The sequence below is a fragment of the Alligator mississippiensis genome, chromosome 3 (genome assembly GCF_030867095.1).
Source record: "Alligator mississippiensis isolate rAllMis1 chromosome 3, rAllMis1, whole genome shotgun sequence".
Classification (NCBI taxonomy): Eukaryota; Metazoa; Chordata; order Crocodylia; family Alligatoridae; genus Alligator; species Alligator mississippiensis.
Window position 1 is genome coordinate 126,258,071 of NC_081826.1, and position 21,649 is coordinate 126,279,719.

At 41.4% G+C, this 21,649-nt stretch overlaps 1 protein-coding gene across 1 annotated transcript in view; it reads left to right on the forward strand.

The window, feature by feature from the left end:
* PHLPP1 (PH domain and leucine rich repeat protein phosphatase 1) overlaps positions 1 to 21,649 on the forward strand; it is a 211,197-nt gene that overhangs the window by 167,170 nt on the left and 22,378 nt on the right. Inside the window, exons 7-12 of the mRNA XM_019490333.2 lie at positions 196 to 398; positions 2,462 to 2,522; positions 4,670 to 4,765; positions 9,106 to 9,261; positions 17,322 to 17,522; positions 19,948 to 20,110. Coding sequence (XP_019345878.2) covers positions 196 to 398; positions 2,462 to 2,522; positions 4,670 to 4,765; positions 9,106 to 9,261; positions 17,322 to 17,522; positions 19,948 to 20,110 — 880 coding nt within the window. The remainder of the gene's footprint in view (positions 1 to 195; positions 399 to 2,461; positions 2,523 to 4,669; positions 4,766 to 9,105; positions 9,262 to 17,321; positions 17,523 to 19,947; positions 20,111 to 21,649) is intronic.

A 21,649-nucleotide genomic window follows, 5' to 3' on the forward strand; every position in this document is an offset into this window, starting at 1 on the left:
CCAGGGAACAGAATAAGAAAGAAAAAAAACCCAAATAAAATGGGTCTTGTTCAGCATCCATAGGCTTGCTGTGTGACCCAAGCCAGTTGTTGAACTGCAGACGTAGGGCTGCTCCTCTCCTTCCCTCCAATCCCCCCCCCCCGTGCAGAACCTGTTGTGGTTGTACACTAATCTTATTTTTTCCACCTCTCTCAGATTGAATGTAATTAGGAGGCTGGTGGCAGATGAAGTAGATTTCCTTCATCACGTGACCCAGTTAGATGTACGAGACAATAAACTCTGTGAACTTGATGCAACAGTTTTCAACAACATTGAAGTGTTGCACTGTGAACGAAATCAGCTGGTGACCCTCAAGATCAGTGGATATTGTCTCAAAGGTCTTTATGCCTCTTCAAATGGTAAGGCTAATTTCAAGGCACTTGTGTCTTATTTTGTTTTGGTTTTTTTTAACCTGCTTTTTCTAAGAGCATTTTGAATGCTTATTAAGTAGAATGCACATAATTTAGTTTAATAAGGGGGTTTGGTGACATAACCTTTGGTTCAAAAGAAGCCTTATGTCCTATATCATGCCAATGATAACGTTAAGCTCCAGAATTTACATTCAGATAACACTAAACTGCTGACTTGAAGGTCACTAAAACATAGACATTTAGAATTTAAACTTAAAATTCCTTTTTCTCAGACTACCGTGTTGTAGGGAAGGTAAAAGTATCAATACAATACAAAAAGCACATAAAGCAGCCTATTTCTTCACATACTGTAGGCACCTTCTTCCCAGAAGAACCCAGCCCTATGAAATATGGATGCTCTGAAGCAGATAGCCTGTGCTGGGGTGGAGAAACGGAAGCATGGGTAGCAGCTGTAGTGGCTGCTGTGCTTCTCCCCCGGTTGGACCCAGGGAGGGGCTGGTAGAGATCACTATTCAGGGTCAGAGCTACAGTGTTAACCCTTCCATAGCTGCTGTCTAACTGGGAGTAGCTTTTGGCTGAGCAGCACTGGTATTGGTTAATTGTCCCCACCTATAGAAGGCAACCTTTCTGTGTTACTCATAACTTCTTCATTAAGACTTCAGGGGCCAGGTGATGGGTCTTCATGACTACAAGTCCTTCACAAGGACTAAAAAAAACTTTTTCCAGGCATGTCTTGTGCGAAGTGTTGAGAGCTCTAGTGATCCAGTATGAGATTTAACTGGTGGTTTCAGTTAGTGATAGAAGGGGCCTATGCCAAAATAACAGATGGGCTTAGAGAGCCCTTCCTTCCTTTTCAAATGACTCTTGGTGCACTGCCAAAACTTCCATGTTCAGGCTGCCAGTTTTCTACCATTACCTTCAGACACTGTCAGAATGTGCGCTTACATCATTACTTCAGCAGATGTTTTATCGGTGTAAATGTAATATGTGCATTGAGAAACAGTCTTAACTCTTTGAGAAAAACCTAGCACCTTACATTGCAATATGTCTTTTAGTCTTACAAATACATACATATTGACAAGTTTTTGTTCAGTATTTCTATTGCATAATTATATAAGGCCTGGTGTGTATGTGTGCATTTAAAAAAAACAACAGAGTGGTACGATTAAGATGTTGCTGTCAAATAACTGTTGAAGAATGACCTTCATATCTTTAGTGTGACATGAGGAAGCGTGACCTGGAGGTGTTCCCAGGTACACAATAAAAATGACAAGTGAAAAATAAAGAAAAAAGCTTTATGTGGCCCAAAGTAAAGAGAGAATAAGCAAAAAAGGAGTCCAAATGGGAGCTCTGAATGGGAGGATGCAGGGAAAATGAAAAATTGGAGTTTCTTGAAGTAATTATTATTTTAAAAACCATAAAATATTCTCTGAAGCCACTTACTCATTTTAATTATAGCATAATGTCATATCTATACTAAATCCAACTTAAGTAGCCTCAGACATAGTGTATTAATCATTGAATTGCTCCAATGGGCTGGGCCGGGCCTGGAGCAAGCATGTGTTTTGTGCCCCAGGCTGGAGCATGTTGGAGCCAAAGGGTAAGCAGTAGAGAGAAGGTATAGGGAACAGGCAGCACGAGGAAGGCATTGAGGAGGGCAGGTGCCAGGGGGCACAGGCATTTTGGGGGGGGCACCAAAGGACAGGCCTCAGGCTGCTTGATCCTCCCCCACTGCTTCCCCTATCCCCCCCCATCACGTTCCCTGCTGAGGGGTAAATTTAAGACCCCCTCCAATAATTAAAGTCTATACAAAGAAAATTATAACAAACACGTATATTTTCCATGTATAGAATTTCATTGTTGTTGCGGGGGGTGGTGGAATCCTCATAAATTCAAATTGTCTTGGATTCAGATAAATATGGTATTTAGGTAACTTGAAATCAGTTGGGGAAAAGAGCTTGGCTATCTTTTAAGGCTTTGTCCCTAAATGACTCATTTGCATTTTTCAGAAATCTGTAATTTTAACTTGGGTTTTTCCCCCTTCCTTTTAGAACTTGTTCATCTTGATGTGTATCCAGTTCCAAATCACCTGACTTGCATGGATATTTCTAGGTAAGAAAAATATGCTTTCTCTTGCCTTCTATAGCACCTACATCAATCAAGATAATGCAAAGGAGAAAAATCATTCTTGTTTTACTGGCATAGAAAACTGATTTATGGAAAGGCTGTGATTTTTGTCAAAAGTGTATTGAGAGCTGAGTTGTTTCATTGCTCCCCAACTCTTGTTCTTCATATTGACCAACATTCACCACCCTGGTTTTCATGCATTTTATTGGAATAAATATATCTGCAGTTAATTTCAATAAACATCACTGATTAGAGATTCTCTGAACAGTGTAGATGGGAATGATTTATTGCTTGGGCTTCTATAAGTGTGTAAAATATAATAATGTTTACCATATCTATAGGTATGTCTGTGGTATAATGTAGACATACATACCTTTTATGAAGCTTGACCTAATGACCTCCCATTTTAAAATTTTGGGGCAGAATCACGAAAGAACTCCAGTATAGGCTTAAATCATCCACATGTCCAGGAACCCCCACGTTTGTCTCTCTAGCTTCATAAAAATCTCTTAAAACATCCCTAAATACTGCAATAAATGGGCTGGGTTCTGACCGCTGATATATTCTTGCTCACCTAATTGAAGGTAGCTGCATACTAGACTTAGTGAGCATTATACGATTTGAAAAATGCTATTTCTAACCTACTATTTTCCATTTACTTCATATCCATGTTATTGAGGAACATTTAGTTTTGGTTGAAGCTTGTTCTGACTTCCTTCTGGCATTATTTTATAATAGTTTGCTGAAAGAGTTTGAATGTGCACCTTCTTTTGAGAGGGCTGTTTTTAACTACTTCAGAAATACTGAATAATATGTATTTTGATGTAACACATTTTGATTAGTATGAAGTATAAATATAGATTGACTTACAGTCTTCAACCAAAAAAGCTAAAAGTATGAATTATATGGACTATATGAATAAATCAAAAGGGAGAACTATACGACTGAAAAAAGGGTATTGAGCTCTACACAGTTATAAGAACTGCTTCTTGATTTTTAAAATCTGTATGTTCCCACTTTGGTAGGATTAAACTGGGGCTATAGACAAAAGCAGCTATCTTTTAACTGCTTTTAAAATGGAAGGCTGAACTACTGCTTAGAAGGACACGTCAACTGTTCTAATCTGCCTGCTCTTGTCTTGGTACAAGTTACAGCAATTTAGCTGAATTTTAACTGTGAATGAAACAGGATTAAAGTCACAGTGGTTTTGCTACACTTGTATCACTACAGGAGTTTGAAGACATAGTTTATATCCTAACCGTTTATCTTGGTATCATTTGAAATTGATACCACTATGTCTGTCTATCTGGAATGCTCAGGTCACTCCCTAGCTATTTGTACACCATCTTCGGGAGCTTTATTTTGCATCAGGCTTTCAAGGTAGCATTTGGAAACTTTAACCTTAAAAGTTTTGTTTGTAAAATTTACTGTGGAAACAAGGGAAAGAAGAGCAAAGCCCTTGACCTTGGAAGTGCCTAAATTAAAAAAAAAAAAAAAAAATCAGCCTGTTGTTTTCCTTTGTCCTGCCCCTGCGAGCAGCATCCAAGGAGGCGTAGATTGGGTTCTGTCTCTGGGGTCTCCAGGAGCAGGCGAGCCTTGGTCAGGCAAGCTGTTGGTGATTTCCATTCTGTGATGAGTTATTTTCATGAATGGGTGCTGAAATTAAATGTCCTTATTTGCAGCAAGACTTTCCCCTCCTCCTCTTCCTAAGTGTTTTGGCTTCACTTTATCTTTTCTCTCTTTCTAATGCAATTATGATTTCTTAGCTAACTTTATAGCTATAAAGTCCAGGAAGAGAATGCAGATTGCAGATTCAGTTCTCTTTATTTAAAGGATAGGCACCTGGCTGGGGGCATCTGGCCCCTGCACTCTTTCCTGCCTAGGCAGGGAGTTGGACTCGATGATTTGTTGAGGTGCCTTCTGACCCTAGCATCTATGAATCTATGACCTTATTGCTTTCTCACCCCTTCAACCAAACTCTTGTTTTGTTCATTGCAGTGATAAGATATATTGTTCCCATTGGGTCCCTGTGTATGCCGTATGTTTGTGTTTGTAATATTAATATGTTGTTCTTACAGTTAATAGTCCTCAAATCTGAAACAGCTAAGTTTTCATCCTGTTCTTGCCTGTAGAAACCACTTGGAAAACCTGCCCGAATGGGTTTGTGACAGCAGAAAACTAGAAGTGTTGGATGCTGGCCACAATCAAATTTGTGAGCTGCCTGCCCGGTGAGTCCCACAAACCAAGTTATACAATGTGGAACAGTATAAGTAGTTTGAAAGTAACTGCTGATTCAGTGTTTAGTTTGTTCTGATGACAGACAAGCTTGTTTCATCTTGGTTTTTTATTTTTTTTACCTCATGGGGTGTCATCATGCCACAAGCTTCCACACAGCCTTTCTTCTTTGCTTTCACGCAGAGACAAGCAGTCTCTTTGAATTCCAGACAGAAATTCTAATGCTGTCCTTGCCGCTGCTCAGTGTGGAAAGCTTCATTTTAATATTAAGTATTAAATATTAACAGCCATAACTTTGCATGACTTTTTGGAAGTTCTGTCTTGGGGTCTGTTCCAGTGGTGCCTAGAAGCCTCAGGTCAAGACTGAGTGGTGCACGATGCTGTACAAACATTAAAGGATAGTTCCTGTCACAAATAGCTGACTGTCTGAAATTTATGCCAGGACTTGAAAAATGTGGGGGGGGGGGCGGGGCTGGGAGAAGAAGAGAAGGTGGCAGTAAAGTGACTTTTTATAAAGTGAGCCCAGGCTTAAAAGATAGTCTGTTTCCTTCCCCTCTTCACTCCCACCCCCAAGAGTTACATGTACAACGAACCAATTTAAAAAAAAGATAAGAGGAGTGATGAGGGAGGTATGGAGAAGAGAGTGAGTCTTGGAAATCAAAGACTAAAAATGTCCCATTTCCTCCTCCTTCCCAATCCCCATTTTTTGAGGAAAATTGAGAATATATAGCTTCCAGAAGGAATGCTGACATTCCCAATTGCTCCCTTCATGTGGGAAAGGACATGGAGATGAAAGTGGGTGAAGATACCCCAACAAGAGCCACTTGATGTAAAGGGCAAGTCAAGTGAGGTCGGGGAGATGTAGAACCATAATAGTCAAGGGAACTCGAAACTGTAAGACGAGCCAGTATAGCAACTCAAGGTTGAGGGATATGGTGACGCACAAGGAAAGGAAGGCTTCTAGCTGCTGAATGTTGACTACATGGCAGAGAAAAATGACAGAAAAATAAGTGAGTTCTAGTTTTCTCTGGGAAAGAAGTCTGTGGGCTATTTTCCTGAAATTAGGCAGGGAAGTAAGAGCAGGCTTCAGAAATGTGGACTCTCTGTCCCCAGAAGTTTTCAAGACCAGATTAGAGGGATGGTTGGCTGTGTGGTTTAGTCAGGGAGGAACCTGCCTTGAGCAGGGAGCTGAACTAGGTGACCTCATGAGGTCCCTTCCATCCCTATTTCCATGTGATCCTACGAATGAAGAGATGGCTTCAGCAACTAGGCATGTTAATGATTGTGCCACTATTTGTTTTGTGTTATACAATTTGAAACTGCATCACACATAAGGCAAGAAGAAAAAAATCCAGTTGTTTTCACTTATACCTCAGAACACAAAAGCAGTCATACTAGGTATACCAGGTTAGCCTTGAATGCTGTAATCTTTAGTGAACTTGGGGTCAGATTTTTGTTGCTTGGGCACAGATATAGGCTGAAAATATCAACCTATTTGCATTCAAAGGCTAAGTACAGACAGTCAAAAAGCCTGAAGCTGAATCTATTAATTCTTCACAGGTTAGTCTAAGCTGTGTAGATTGATCTAATAAGCAAGATTCAACTTTTGATTCTAGAAATGCAGCCATGTGCCTGCAGTGGTCCAGGCTAGAAGCTGGACAGGGTGCTAGAGCACACCGCCCTGCTTAGTTGGAGTGAACAGCTTAAACTAAGGCTAGCCCATCCACCCTGTAGTGTGGCGGGGAGGGCGTTTATGGGAGAGGTTTAAAGCATCCTGGGATGCTGGGTGACTGTGAGGCAACTTGAATCTGGAGGGCATCTGGGACAGAAGTTCCAGAAACTGATTTAACTTAAATCGGTTACATCTGAGATTACTTCCATCCAGGTTTATCTTAAACCAGTTTTGGCCATTTTGAAAGCAGTTTGTGCCCTGAATTTCTGTTGTGTTACAGATTTGAATCGGTTTCCAATCGCTTATACCAGTTTATATGCAATTCTGTCTGTAGCCAAAAGCAGTGCATGGAATGTCTTTTCTCTAAGGAAACTTGGTTGCTTTATTTCTATTTCATTGTTTGGTGGAAGTTTAACTCCCTAGGGTTAAATACCCAAGCATTGACCTCTAAAAAGCTGGGCCAGTGAGTTCCTGGGAGTCCAAGGCTTGTATTTAATTTAAAGAAATTGCTTTAGATTATATTTGCCTCCTGCCAAGCTAAGGTAGAGTCCTTGAAGATGTAGAGAAGGTATACTCTATACTAATATCCGTCTCAGTGGTATACCTTGCCCAATAAAAGATGATGTGCTAAAAGCTGTTCTGATAAAGGTGTGCAAAGCTGGCACCAACTTTACCACAAAAGCAACAAAAGGTTGCCAAGTTTCAAATTGGTAGGCCAAATTTCTTATTGTAAAACCAGAATCTAGATGTTCCCTAAGAGAATACTTGTATGTTTCTTCAGTAAATTTTGGTGCATCTTCTACCTTCTGTGGCTGAGGACCTGCTTTGTTTGTGCTTTTATGAAGAAAGTGGCCTGTTGGGCAGCTGCTTGGTAGCAGAACTAGTTGAAAATTCTCCAGTGGAATGGTGTAAGATAAGAAAACATCAGTTTGACTGAACCATGTCCAGTGGGGATATTCATTCAGTCAATTTTCACAAGTAATCGGGTCATTTGCTGGGCCAGAGACTTGGCTACCTGCCTTGTCTTTATATCCCAGTGGGGCCCTGGATTATTAGGGAGTAGGGGGCTCTCTACTGTTCAGCTGGGTGGTTTCCTTCTGTGCCATGCTGCCCGATGCCTTGAGTAATTGGGTGGCTTAAGAACATTTTCATTCTCATCACAACGGCTTTTTTTTTTTTTTAACAAATCCAAATATTGTTGGAGGATTTGGAAGACTTTTGATAAGCGCTGCTTGTAAGCTGAAGTGGTGAAGGCCAATCTTTTTGGCAGGTGTGCCACAAATTAAGCACTGCATTCTCCCTGAGTGCCACATTGCCACATTATCTGTAATCAAAGGCCTTTTTAAACAAAATGGGGAAAGAAAGTAAAACAAAATTGCCTAAGATTTTTTTTTTTTTAAAAGAAGGCTTATCTTTTGTATATTAAAGCTTATTCAACTCTGCTTTTGAGTCTTCTGGAATAGTAAAACTGCCTGTTGAATTGTAACCCTAATAATCATATAACACAGGCAACTCTCTACTAAGAATTGTTAAGGCTGGTACACTTACAGTATGACTGCATCTGTCAAGTGACAAGTCAGTGTATTTCATTGATTACTTTGGCACACTAGCCCAATGACGCATTAGTGTACCGTGGGTGATGCCTTAGAGAGAAGGGTAGGATTCTTTGCATGCATCTGGGCCTTCAGTGTAAAGGAGTGAGAGAGGCTTCTGCTGTGATGCTGAGTAATTTGGAGATTCCTTGATTGAAACAGATCAGCATGTGGGGCAAACATCTGATTAAACAGTCATGGTACAGTCACAGGGGCTTAAGAAAGGTGACAGATGAAGAATAATCTTTGGTTTTTAAACTTTTTAATAAAAAAAAATTATAGTAGTTTTCTATTCAAAACTTCAGCTTGATCATTCTGGGTGATGATTTCTTTCAGTCCAAGATCTGAATTCTTTTGCCAGCACCAACTGTTCATGTGGCAAATATTAACCATTAGATTTTATCAAAGCAGTTCTTTTTTATTTTTCTCTCTACCCTCAGCCCAAACAAGTAAATAAATGGGGCAAAGGGGTGATGTTGAGCTTGTAAAAGCTCAAGATAGAAAAGCGGATTAGATAAATTTCATTCCCTGTAGAACTGGAAAGGAGGCTTTGTTAGTCTGGTATTAACCAAAAGGGAAAAATGGGGGAGGAGGGAAATTGCAGTGGATTATGAGTCAGCACATGATGAGTAAAGTACTGCTAAGTTTCTGGGATGGATGGCTTTCTTGCATACTTTTTCTTTCCTTTTTAAAAAAATCTTCCCTGTAGCTGAAGATATCCCACAAGTGAAGTTCTCAGTGGGCATTCATAATTACCCACTTCATCAGTACCACATTTATGCGCATTTCAGAGAGTGCATTCAGATAACATTTCCCTATTCCATTCCATAGTCATTCTGATATTCCACTCCCCACCCTAACCCTTCCTGTCTTTGAACATTTGCACCTTATTTAAGGGGTGTGGGAAGATGTTCTGAGAGCTTATAGGAAATTAAAGCCTTTGCTGATGATCAGTTGGCTGAATCTCCTTTTGTGGCAAACTCCACTTCTGTAGAAGAGTAGGTCTCGTTGCATTTCTTTTTCATGTCTTGTTTCCATTTACTGTATTCTTGATGTTTTGTTCTTTAAGGCTGTTCTGCAATAGTAGCTTGCGGAAGCTGTTGGTGGGACATAACCAGCTGGGGAGACTGCCCGACAGGCTTGAACACACACAGGTGGAGGTCCTGGATATACAACACAACCAGCTGCTTGAGTTGCCATCTAACCTTCTCCTGAAAGCTGACAGGTAGGGAGAACATGGCTCTTGATTTCATTTGTACATGAAGGACCATTGCATTTTAGTTCTTAGTTGAGGGCGCTATCTGAAGTTCACCCAAACTGAAAGCTATATGAGCTTTTTGCAGTGAAAGCAAATGGTCCTGCCTAACCTAGTGAAACAAAAATTAGTTTTTATTGTGGTGTAACCCACTTATACTTGCTCTTTCCCTAGGTACCCATTGTACCCCCTACTTTTTTGAAGTCTAGTTGCAAAATGATATACACTATTTTTTGTGTGACATGCTTGCCTGTGTGTGCATTTAAAGAAACTACTGCTAAGTTTTGTAATTTGATCAAATACGAAAGCTTTTTCCTCAGTCAAAGGCTTAACTTTATTTATGCCCATCACACAAAGTAAACTTGTCACAACTGTCAAAGTAATTTAATTACACTAATTCCTTCTATTTTTGGTCTGCAACATTTTCCTGCCTGCAAGTGTTGGTAACACAAGGTAACTTAGTGACAACTGGATTTGATTTTCCCCTTTTTATTTTTCTACTGCTTCTCTACTCTTGGGATCTTTGCAATGTTATTTATGGCTGTAAAAACCTACTGTCACTTGCTTATAGTCAGGAGGTGGGTGATTTAAACTGATTTGTTAACAGTTTTATCGTTCTAGCCTTGGACAGAAGAAGGTGAGAGGTCTTTGGTAGACTACCTTGCTCAGTTTTGTATATTTCTTACACTTCTATGCATCAGGAAACAGACATAGACTTACTAGTTAGTTCATCAGCACTGCATAAAACTTGATATACACCGAGTGCATGGAATTCCTTCTCTTGCAGTAAAAACAATGCAAAGCTATTTTTTCTCCCTGGGAGCGAGAGAGGGCTGTTGATATTGTTGATGCTTATTGCCAGAATGCTGATGGGTGCCAATACAGTCAGATAAAACCCCTTATTTTATGTTTTGATTCCATTATGAAGCTGTGTTGGGATTTTCCCATTTTTCTACTCTTCCTTGCACAGGTGATTAAAATGGTTATGGATTTTGTAGAGTAGAACACTTTCATATGGCAACTACTAAATTCAATAGTTTTCTGTGGAAAAACTGTCCTTTAGGTTAAAACATGCTAAATATACTGACAAAAGCTTCTTCTATTCCCATATCTCGGCATAGAACTTTCCTCCTTCAACATTGGAGGAATTTTTCACAGTGCTGCAGCACCCCCCTCCCCCCATCACTTATTGACTGCGAGGGTTGTCCATCATGCAGACCTGCCACTTGCTGCAAAAATGGCTGCTCACCCCATGGTCTGCCCGCAAAATCGTCCAGCAGCCACCTCGAGTTCGGTGGACCCCTGCTTATAGGCTGAGTTTGGAACAAATTGGTTGAGGGGGAAAATGTTCACATATTAATATAATGCTGATGTTGAGACTCTATATCTAAATGCACGAATCAAAAAAGGTCAGGAAGTGTAACAATTCCTATCACAGCAACTGTGATTTTTGCAGTGAAGTTAAGTCTGTTAAAAAGTCATAAGAAAAGGAGCAATAACTGCTGTTGAAGTGGGGACTGTATTTTTGAACTTTCTGACATTTGGGTATGTAAGATCTTAGTCATGCCATGCTGTAAATGCTCACAGTTGTTTTTTTTGTTGTTGTTCTTTTTAACAACAGGTTTAAAAAAAATTACCTACATCGCTTTAAATACAAATAATTCATAAATAATTCATAAATATGAATTAATTCAAGAATTGTTATATTAAATTGGAGAGAAAAAATACTTAATGCAACACTAGAGAGCAAAAAATCAAGAAACAGTAGTTTCTGAAAACTGCTTACAGCTATGAAAGAGAGAAAAAATAATCCCTGTGTGAGTTAGCTTTATGGGCTTTTAGCCTAGTGGGTAGATTAGTGCCATTGTGCAACAAGAGAAAAGATGCATAAGAAGTTTGTACCATTTCTCTCTCAAACTCACAGGTTAAACTATACTGTGAAAATGCTGATAATTTATAAAAAAGATCTGGCTGAAATAAATTCTACACCAGATTCTGAGCAGATGCTCAGACTGTATCTGAAAAACAAACTGTTGTCAAATTCACTCTTCCATTGTTTAGTGGAATCAGACTTCAGATCTTCAAGGTTCTGTGTTTTTCCTCTGGTCCTATGAAATCCCTTGCAAAGAATACATTTCTCAGGCTTTGCTTTAGGTATTAGTGATATGTTTTGGTGCAGATGATGTGCAAGCCTGTCCTGCTCTGATTTTCTTCAACTCCACTTTTCATACTATCTTTCATCACTGCAGCCATACTGATAGTGAAAAAGTATGAGTACTTATGTAGACCTGTCCCGACTGTCTTTTTTTACTACTGTCACATGTAACGGTATTCAGAATAGATCATGATGACAGAGATGTATGTCACCCTATGCTGATTATGGGTCATAGTGAAAGCATCACTGCTTTCCTGTCTCTTACATTATTTTTTTAATTTTCTAGGGCACATGTTGACCCAGAATCTCTTCTCTTTTTCCCTATAGTTTTGTGCATGCAAGTGCTTTGCAGCAGTATCTCCTCTGAGCAGGCAGTACTTGTAAGCTAAACATGGCAGGTTTAAGTGTCCGCAGTTGTTTTATAGCATGGGTGCTCAACACCCAGCCTGCTGGCCACATCTGCGCACCTCCCCCCCCCCCCGGCATTTTGTCATCCGGTTTATAGGTCTTCCCAAGTGTCTGTGGCCCTCTACGATATATTAGGCATGCAGGGTGCTGTGGGACCCCAGTCCTGATGTGTGGGCCCCTGATCCTGTGCACTGTCTCTGTTTCCAGGAGGGGCACATAGGGCCACATAGGGAAACAGCTGCAGAAGGAGGAGCAGATGCTCCTGACTGTATTGTTTTGCTTCCCTACCTTCCCAGCTCTGCCTCCCCTCCTCTATTGGCTGACAGTTTGTAAATCAGAAATGCTGGCAGTAGCCCTCAGGTAGACTCTCTTGAGTGTAGAACACAGCCATATTTAGATTTTCTAAACCTCCATTTCATATTTACAAACGACCAGGCAATAGGGGGCAGGAGGAGAACAAAATCAAATGCAGGTGGGGCACCTGCTGTTTCTGCTGCAGCTTCTTCCACATCTGGCCATACAAACCCCTCCAGGAAATAGGTGTATGGGGCAGCTCTGCCTGGTGTCATCGGCAGCTTGGAGAACAAGTAAATTGAGATCTTTACAGTTGTCCTCAATCAGGGTGATGCCAAAATGTGGGAGTTGTAGAGGGAGGCTTTGAGTTTAAAAGGTTAAGAACCACTGGCATAGGTAGTAGGCAGAGTTTTGTGGAGTGCTTCCAAAACCTGTCCTTAGAAGTGAAGGAAGGGTGAAGGGGGAGTCAGGGAAAGATTTTTGTAATTATTTAGATGTTTCAATTGGATACAATACTCACAGGTACCAGTGGAAAACATTTTGGAACCTTTTTTTTTTTTTTTTTTTTAATTTTTCCTGAACTGAAAATTGGTGCCTCCCCTTTGTCAGAAACAGCTTATTAATATAGGATATTTTATGGTTTATACTTTAAATAACACTTGTGAATCCCTATGCATGTTCAGGGATTTCATAGAATCATAGAAACATAGGGCTGGAAGGGACCTCTAGAGGTCATCTAATCCAAGGCAGGATCATTCCTGTCCAAAGCATCCTATACAGATCATTGTCTAACCTATTAATAAAATGACAGAGTCAACCCTGTCACACAACTACAAAGCATAACACCCTAACATGTCACAGGAAAAACAGAGGGACAATGGCAGCCAGCATCCTGCCACTGTGATTGTTGTTAAAATACCCTTGAGACATCCAAGGAAAATGGCCCCCCCTCCTGTTGCAGAGGAAGGCAAAAACCTCCAGTCTGCCCTGCCTTGATTCTAGTTGGTAGTTTTCCCCCTTAAAAGAAACCCTAAATGTATCAAAGGATTGTGCTTTAATATCCCATAAAACTGAAGGTGATTTGTTCCAACCACAGTTCAGTGTTTATATTATTATCCCAAAGGAGATTTTGCACTTTGTCAAAGCTGAAGAATTCCAGCACCTCTGCCAGTGACTTGGTTTTCTTTCCTAATCTCTATAACACTGTTTTTAGTAGTTGCTAATTCATGTTCCTCTCACTATATTTTACTCTGTGTGTGAGGTATGCTGTATTCAGTTTCTTATATTGATGCTGTACTTTTTCATATGCTCATAGTAGTGTGCGTGGGTGGAACTTGAAAGGAAAACAATTAATTTTGGACTAGGCTTTAATGCTTGACATTCTGTTTCCATCTGATAAGCGATCTGAGTGGGATATCTGCAGGAACATGAATCAGATTTTGAGTACAGACACTGGAGAGATGGGAATAGTGGTGCCCAAGTAAATTTCCACTCCTGTGAAGAGCAGCCTTTTGTCATGCCCTCAGTGGCAGCTGGTGAACAGGGATAAATCTAAGTTCTGGAGAAGTCCTGACCAGGCCCTGTTAAAGTCAGCATGAAGGAAACTCTGTGTTTTTAAGCATTTGTGAGGTTTCTAATTTAGAAGTAGTATTATTTTTTACCTTCCATCCAGTTTCCAGTTCTTTAAATTTTCTGTCTTCAGAATACAGTATTATCCTTTTTATATCTGGGCAGTATTTTTTAAGAATTATTGAAGGAGAACTCACTTCTATGTATACTGGACTCTCTAATGTCCTTGCATTCCTTAGTTTGGAACGGCAGCTATTAAAAAGGAAAGTAAACAAGCGGGGACCTTTTTCAGGCATGCTTTCCAGTTTTATTTGAAGCTTTCCACAATTTTGCCCCCAAGTATATTTTCTGTTTAGCATTTGATATTCTCTGCTTTGGGCATGTGTCCTGCTTTGGCATGGCATTAAGACTTGATGATCTAAGTTGCAGCTGGAAAGATAGGGTTTGAGCACATGTACACCCGCAACCTCCTCCCCTCTGCCCCCAGATATTCTGCCCCATTGGGAAAAGGGGTGGAGCAGTAGAATAGACAGGTATAGTCATTTTGAGATTTGGATAGCCGTCTGCTTGGTATAGAGGAGACCAGCATGTGAAAACCCTGAGCCATAGGGCAGTGTTTCTTAACATTTTTAGACTCAAGGCACCCTTTGGAAGATGCTGGCTCTTAGCTTCCACTTGTTTGCGGGGTGGGGGGTGGGGGGCCTGTTTTGTTGAGGGGGTGGTTTTGGCGGGGGGGGGGGCAGTAGTTGAGTATGGAAAAATAATAGAGCAATTCTGCTGCTGTAAAGAGCTTAGGAAAACCACAGCATGTCAGGATGTTTTTGATGCCCTGGACTGCTGTTTGAAAGCTCTTGAGTTTTTTGTGAATTGTGTAGATGTTTGCACACCTAATAGTAGGACTGTGTGAAATTTTGCCTACGATTTCATTTCAACAGTGTTTCGACTCATTTCAAGCTCAAAACAGTGAAATCGAAATGAAGGGCTTTGAAACTTCCTTGAAACGAAACACTGTTCTGTTGAAATGGATGTCAAAGTAGAATACTGCTGTTTCGCACAGCCCTACCTAATAGCAGTCTCGTGGCACCCTAACTGAGAATCACTGGCATAGATGATATCCATCCTGCTCATGGTCAAAGCAGAGGTCATGGAGTCAGAATCACGGATCTTTTATGCCTGGTTTTGCCATAAAATGGTGGCTGACAAATCTGACAGAACAGTTTTCCACCTGGAAATATGGGGATTTTCATACTTGTGTTTTTGTCCATCAGAACTGTTTAGAGGCCTGCATGAGGTTTAACTACAGGCACAGGGGAGGTGGGAATACCTATATCTTAGGTAGAGGAGTGGGGGTTATTTTTATTTTACAGTTTGTTTTATTTCAGTAATATTGAGAAGTTTTGTTTTGACTCCAGTGTTTTCAGTTCAGTTGGCATCTACATTTTAAATGTTTTAATATAAACTATATTTTGCAGCACTATCGAAACAAGGATGGTGTTTTCTTTTTTATTGATTTTTTTTTTTCCAGCTTTTTTTGACTAGCTCTTCTACTGCAGACTCTTGCTGTGTTTAAATAGCTTAATTTGGGGACATTAAGTTGCCTGTATATAGTTAACCCCTATGTTGACTGAAAGTGTGCACAAAAAGGCAGGGGCTTCTGCAGTAGAAAGATGCTAAATCATTTAAGACTCTGTAGGTCAAACCCATTTGGATAATGCTGATTTGCAGGCATGATAAAGGTTAAAGTAAAAAAAATAATAATTATTTGTAGCACCAGCACCTTTAGTCATTGTGTCTACTTTTACAGTGGAAAAAAAAAAATGCTTGTAAGGATGACATTGCCAAAATATTATTGTGTATTGTTGTATTAGCTCTCTGTTCTAGTTCAGCCTTAGGTATGTGTACTTATACCACCCAACATCTGGTATGTATACTTCTAGAATACTAGAAAATTGGTTCAGTGTGCCTTGTGCTTTGTCATCCATTTTTGCATGGGCATATAATGTATTTTTGTTAGCTAAAGTGGAGGTCAACTAAGTGGCTTTTATAAAATAAAATTTGCAGTGGCAGCTTATTTCCATGAAGTCTTCTAGCTCTTGTGACTAATGAAAGAGCTTGATGATTAAGCTGCATTTCTCTGAGTGAATTCCTCTAGAATCTTCCTGGATAAATTAGTGCCATCCTACTTTCAGTTCTTTAGAATTCCTGGAACATTTTCTTTGCATGAAAGAGTATATTTTTTATTTTTAATATCTTCAGCATTTATATATTGCTTGTTTGTAGCATGAAGACCCTTATTTGCAGCAGGCAAGTTTCAACAAGTTGCGTCTGTGAATTGTATTGAAATCTATTTTTTCATTCATTATGACACCTTCAGAGTTTGGCGTAAAATCTCCACATAGTTGGTCAATCAGAGCAAGCTTTATCAGTATTTGCAGTAGGACTCTGTACTGCCTCTGCTGTACCGGTAACCTTCTCCCCACTGCTATTGCTATACGTTACTTCAGTCCTGGGAGAGCGTTCTTGAGGGAAGAATAATAAATCCATTTTTTCTGATTCGGCCCTTCCTGCTGGGGCTATAGAAAATACTATAACAAGGATACATATCCCATAAAGGTACAGTGTTAGAGTCTGTCTGTCATGCGGGGGGGAGAGAGTCAATTCCCTGACATGCATACAACTACAGCCATCGAGCCACCCAACATCTAGACTCAGTTCTGCCTTTGGATTCTGTCTCAGTGGTCTAAAGTCGGGGATGGGGTCTGGGCAGCCTCCACTTCTCCATACTCCTGCATAGGTATAAATGTCAAAGGTCTGGGTGACTCGCGCATACACCATGGTCCAGAAGGATCAACAGTTGCCTACTACGGGGGATGGGCAGAGAAATCAATGAAAAAAATAGACTAAGGTTTTCATCTCATGCACACAGACCATCAGCCAAGTATGAAATAGTAACCACTTTTTCCCTCTGTGAGGGTGTTGGACTTTTCTTAAACTGTGACCTAGAGGTGAAGAACTACCTGCCTCCTAAATCATCCAGTCCTTCCTGCCTGTCTGGTACATCTCTAGTCTTTTATATGCTCACTAACTGCTTTCCCATGCTGTGCAGATAGTTCCTTTAATGCTTTTCAGTACTGTGTATTAAATACAACCTGTGCTCCAGAGTGCTGAGAAATGCTGCTTTACCCATGCTCCTCCTAGTTTCTTGAAAGGCAGCTATGCAGTTTTGTGGCACCTTACTGATAAATTGCCTCAACAAAGAAACAAGTTCTCAATATGGAACTGATGTAATGCTGATCCCTTTTGAAATTCTGTACTTCAATATTATTGCTGTCATCTGCTAGTCCCATGCATAGTAGGATTGAGGATATTAAATTTTCATCTAGCAACTGTCAACTGGAAGGATCGGCTGCTACTTAGTTTAACAAGTTAAGCAAATTTGAAATTTTGCATGCATAAAACTAGACTGAGTTTCTCACTGTTTTCAGCAGCTTACTGCTCCTGATTGGAACACTTTAAGGTTTCAATAAGCAGGTATTTTATTGTAGGTGAAGACAAACGAACAGTATTGTAACTCTTAACATTTACATACAACCTTGTTTTGCAGCCTGAGGTTCCTGAATGCCTCTGCCAACAAGCTGGAAATGCTTCCCCCAGCCACTCTTTCTGAAGAGACCCACAGCATCTTGCAGGAGCTGTATTTGACCAATAACAACCTCACAGATAAATGTGTGCCCTTGTTAACAGGCCATCCACACCTGAAGATTCTGCACATGGCCTACAACCACCTTCAGAGCTTTCCAGCAAGGTAGACTAACTTCTTACTGATTTTTACAGCTTTGTTTTGCTGTTCAGAAATTGGTCAGCATGGATGCTGTGGAATGGTTGCTTTGAAATTGTGGATTCAGTAATTGGCATTTCAGTGTTTGTGTGCAACTTTATGCTCTCCAGTGGTACAAAGGAACAAAGTATTACACATCTTAAATTGCAAATATAGTTGTGTTTCCTGCTTTTCTCAGCCAAGGAGATTCAGTGCAATACTCCAGCTCCATTTATTACAGCACCATTATAGTCTGAGAATTTAAATATAAAAGTCAGAACCCTCACTTCTGCACAGAGACTGTAACATGCCTGCTTTACACTTGCATAAGAAGGGTATATATGTATATAGGGATTGCCCAGAATAGCTCTTTTGGAACAGTCTCCCTATTTGGGCATGCATACTCCAGAATAAGAGTGCCTTTTTCTAACCTGGATTCAGCTAAACTAGGAAAAGGCACTCTTATTCTGGAGTATGAATGGCTTATACAGCGAGTTCTTTCCGGGTAGCTGTTGTGCTTGAAATTAACACCCTAATTTAATCCTGAATTGTTTTGAAATGCAGGCAAGCCTTAAGGCTGATGGAGTGAAACCTCAGGGAAGGGGATATCACTAAATTTATCAGAAGACATCCATCTTTCTCATTCCAACCAGGCATGGGCAACCGGTGCCTCTTGAGTCAGGGGCGGCACGGTGTTTGATCATTCTTATTGGGGGGGGAAGAACCCCCCACGACCGATCTCTCTCACCAAAAAAGCAGCTACACCACCTCTGGAAGTCCCACAGCTGCTTTTGCTGGCAGCCCCGCTCCCCAGCCAGCACTTGCAGGGTGGGCACTGGCACTTCTGCCTGCCCATCGCCTAAACAGGGAGCATGGCCTGATGGGGCCCACATGCACCCCCTACGCATCACCACTGCAACCAGGCTGGGCTTTACTGAGGGAACAAACACTCTAGAGGGAGAAAATAGAAACGAGATGCTAGGAAAAAGTGTGGAGGTGTACCAATGGAGATTTTTTGGGCCAATACCGATGGCCAGTTTTTAAGGAGCCATATTGGCTGATACTGATCTGATTCTGATATGCAGCTGGGCAGCTTGGACACCAGCCTCAGGCTGGTAGGATTGGTGTATGGAAAGAGGTGGGAGGAGGGAAAGGGCATGGCGGAGTGCATATTGAGGACCCCACGGTGAGGGAGGGAGTGGGACTACATCTAGGGCAGGCACTGCTCAGCTGGGGCGGGGCATGGGATGGGGCCGCAAGAGGGTCGTCGGGGGGGGGGGACGGGGGGGACAGGGGATGGCTCGTGCCCTACATGCACCCTGGGAGAGGCATGGGGGGCATGTGCCTGTGCTGCAGGCTGCTGCTATGGGCTGGGGTTGGGGGTTACACCAAGCTCTTCCCAGCAGGGGCTGGCCTGGACTGCGCTCAGGGCAAGCAGCAGCACTGGAAGAGGGGGGAGGGGGGACTGCAGCCACCCCAAAATTCACCATAGCCCCCCTCCCAGTGCTGGTGCTGCCACATGCCCCAAGTGCATCCTGGCCCAGGCCCCCTGCCAGGAAGAGTCCAGTGCAGCCCCAGCCCATAGTAGCAGTCCATCCTCACCCCATGCACAGATCCAGGGCACATGCCCCTCATGCCCTCCCAGAGTAAATGCAGAGCAGGAGCCCCCTTCTCCCCCCCCCCCCCCCCCCACACACACACACACCCACCGCTCATGGCACATCCTGTGCCCTGCCCTGCCCCAACTGAGCAGCATCTGTCCCTATTCAAGCCTCAGCCCTGCTCCCTCCCTTACCATGGGGGGCCTCTATCTACCCCACCCCCCCCATGCCCCTTCCTTCCCCCATAGCAGACTTACCAGCCAATGCTGCTCTCCAAGCCACCAGGGCTGCACTCCTGGCCCCATGCATGCTGCAGCTGTGCACATGCATGTGGCATTTATCGGCAACATTATCTGCCACATCAGGCAAAAAAGCCCATTTCCGATGCTGTCAATTTCCCCTATATCAGTGCCGATCTGATATGGGACCAATGTATCAGTGCACTATTTAAAAAAAAAAAAGAAAGAAGAAAAAAGCGGGAGGGGGGAATACTTGATGTGAGGAAAAGAAACTAGGATTAAAATAATAAAGAGCAAAAGCGTGAGGTAAAAAAGGAAAATAAACATAAGAAAATAAAGACTAACATAGAAGTAAAAAAAAAAAAAAGCCAAGCAAAACTCGCTGAATGAGCCTGACCTTATGCTGTCACCCTTTCAGCATACTGTGCGCGGAGAGATGGCAGGCATTGACCTGCAATAAGGGCATGGAACTAAAATTATAACAAATGAAAACCATTGTGAGACCATTACTGTTTAAAAATAAATAAATTCAGGGCACATTTTAAAATTCCTCCTTCTATTTTATTTCATTAGTAAAATGGCCAAGCTTGAGGAGTTGGAGGAAATAGATATTAGTGGGAACAAACTGAAAGCCATTCCAACAACCATCATGAACTGTCGGCGTATGCATACAGTGACTGCTCACTCCAACTGCATCGAAGTTTTTCCAGAAGTCATGCAGCTTCCTGAAATAAAGGTAAGGAATGGACTTTGTAAATTGCTTTCAAAACTTTTTATTTGGTGGCTAGAAATGGTGTTGTTAGAAAATGGAGGCTATAAGTGGAGAGCAACAGTGGGTGGATCATTCTGAATTTACTCTATGTAATGCTCTTCTCCTTGTTATCCACTCTGCCACAGAGAAAGACAGGATACTGGGTTAGAAGGACCTGTGGTTTGACCTGGTATGGTGCTTAAGAATGAGGCTGTTCATGTAAAACAATGCACTTGCATTTGTATCTGAGTTGAGATGTGTCTGTGTACTCTGCAACATGCGTTTGTGACAACTATGTTTGTGCGTCCAGTTCACCCTGCTATGCAACTCCTACAGGATTATCCAGACTCAGAATGTATAGGTAACTGTTGCCATCTCACTGGCAAAGCAGTGTTAATACAAAACACCCTTAAGATCTGTGAAGCATCACATCTCAACAAACTGCTAATCTGGCTGCACTCTCATTTTTACCAAGTCCCATCTGCTCTGCAGAATGTGGTTTTAATTGTCTTCCTGTACAGTACTGCATGGAAGCCAGGACCTCTGGCAGTGGCTTCATGAGAACAGTTAATTCTTATAACCTTGGTAGTTAACCCTGTGTGGAAAGGACCAATGAGTTGAGCCAACTGTTTACCATTTACTGACTAAAAAATCCTGTTAAATGTTACAGGCTGCACAAGGCCTGAAGATCACTGATGGAATTCCAGAAATAGCAGGATGTGGCTACTTAAGTAGTAGCTGTTTTCTAATTACAGTAGTAATGTGCTGTTTGGGAATGTACAATTTAATTTTGTGTATTTTTCTTAAGAAATGTAAATCTGAGTTTCCTTAGGCAGGTTTTGCTGGGGGGGCAGCTCTTCTATGTCTAAATGTGGTGTCATGCATGAACCAGATTGCTGCATTTTTCCCAGGCTGTAGTACAGAACTAGAGCAGGCTCTGCACCAATTCAGCCAATCAAAAGTAGGGGGTGGAAATTGTACATGGGTTGCCTGGGCACAGAAAAATTAGCTTAATTAATCCTAAAAAATAAATGTTGAGAGCAGATTGCCTTCCTATAGGACCAATAATCTTAAACAGGCTTTTGGTCTGCAGGAGCTATGAAGAATTTTAAGACCTGAAGCCTTCTGTATTTTTCAGTCTATCTGGTCACACTAAGCAGTGTTATTCAAGTTGCTGCTCTTGCTGTTTGAGCACATCTAAGGATGAGCTGCTTGAGCCAGTTTTAGCTAGGAAATCTAAAACAAACTTGTGGATTTTTGTATACTCCTCCCTCTTTGGAACAATGGTCAGAGGAAATTGAAGACCATTAAGATTTTATTAAAGTTAAAAGGCATTTTCTTAAAGGAAGGGTTGGGGTGGAGGAAGGCCAACTCTCTCTCTACATATAAACATCTGACAAAAAGTATACCCTCCTGTACACTTAAAAAAAAAAAAAATGTAAATATGGTTATAGAAAGCGGGGTGTATTTCTTCCCCCTCCTCCCCCATTGTTGGTTTTCACTCTGAGAAGAGAGAAAAGGGTA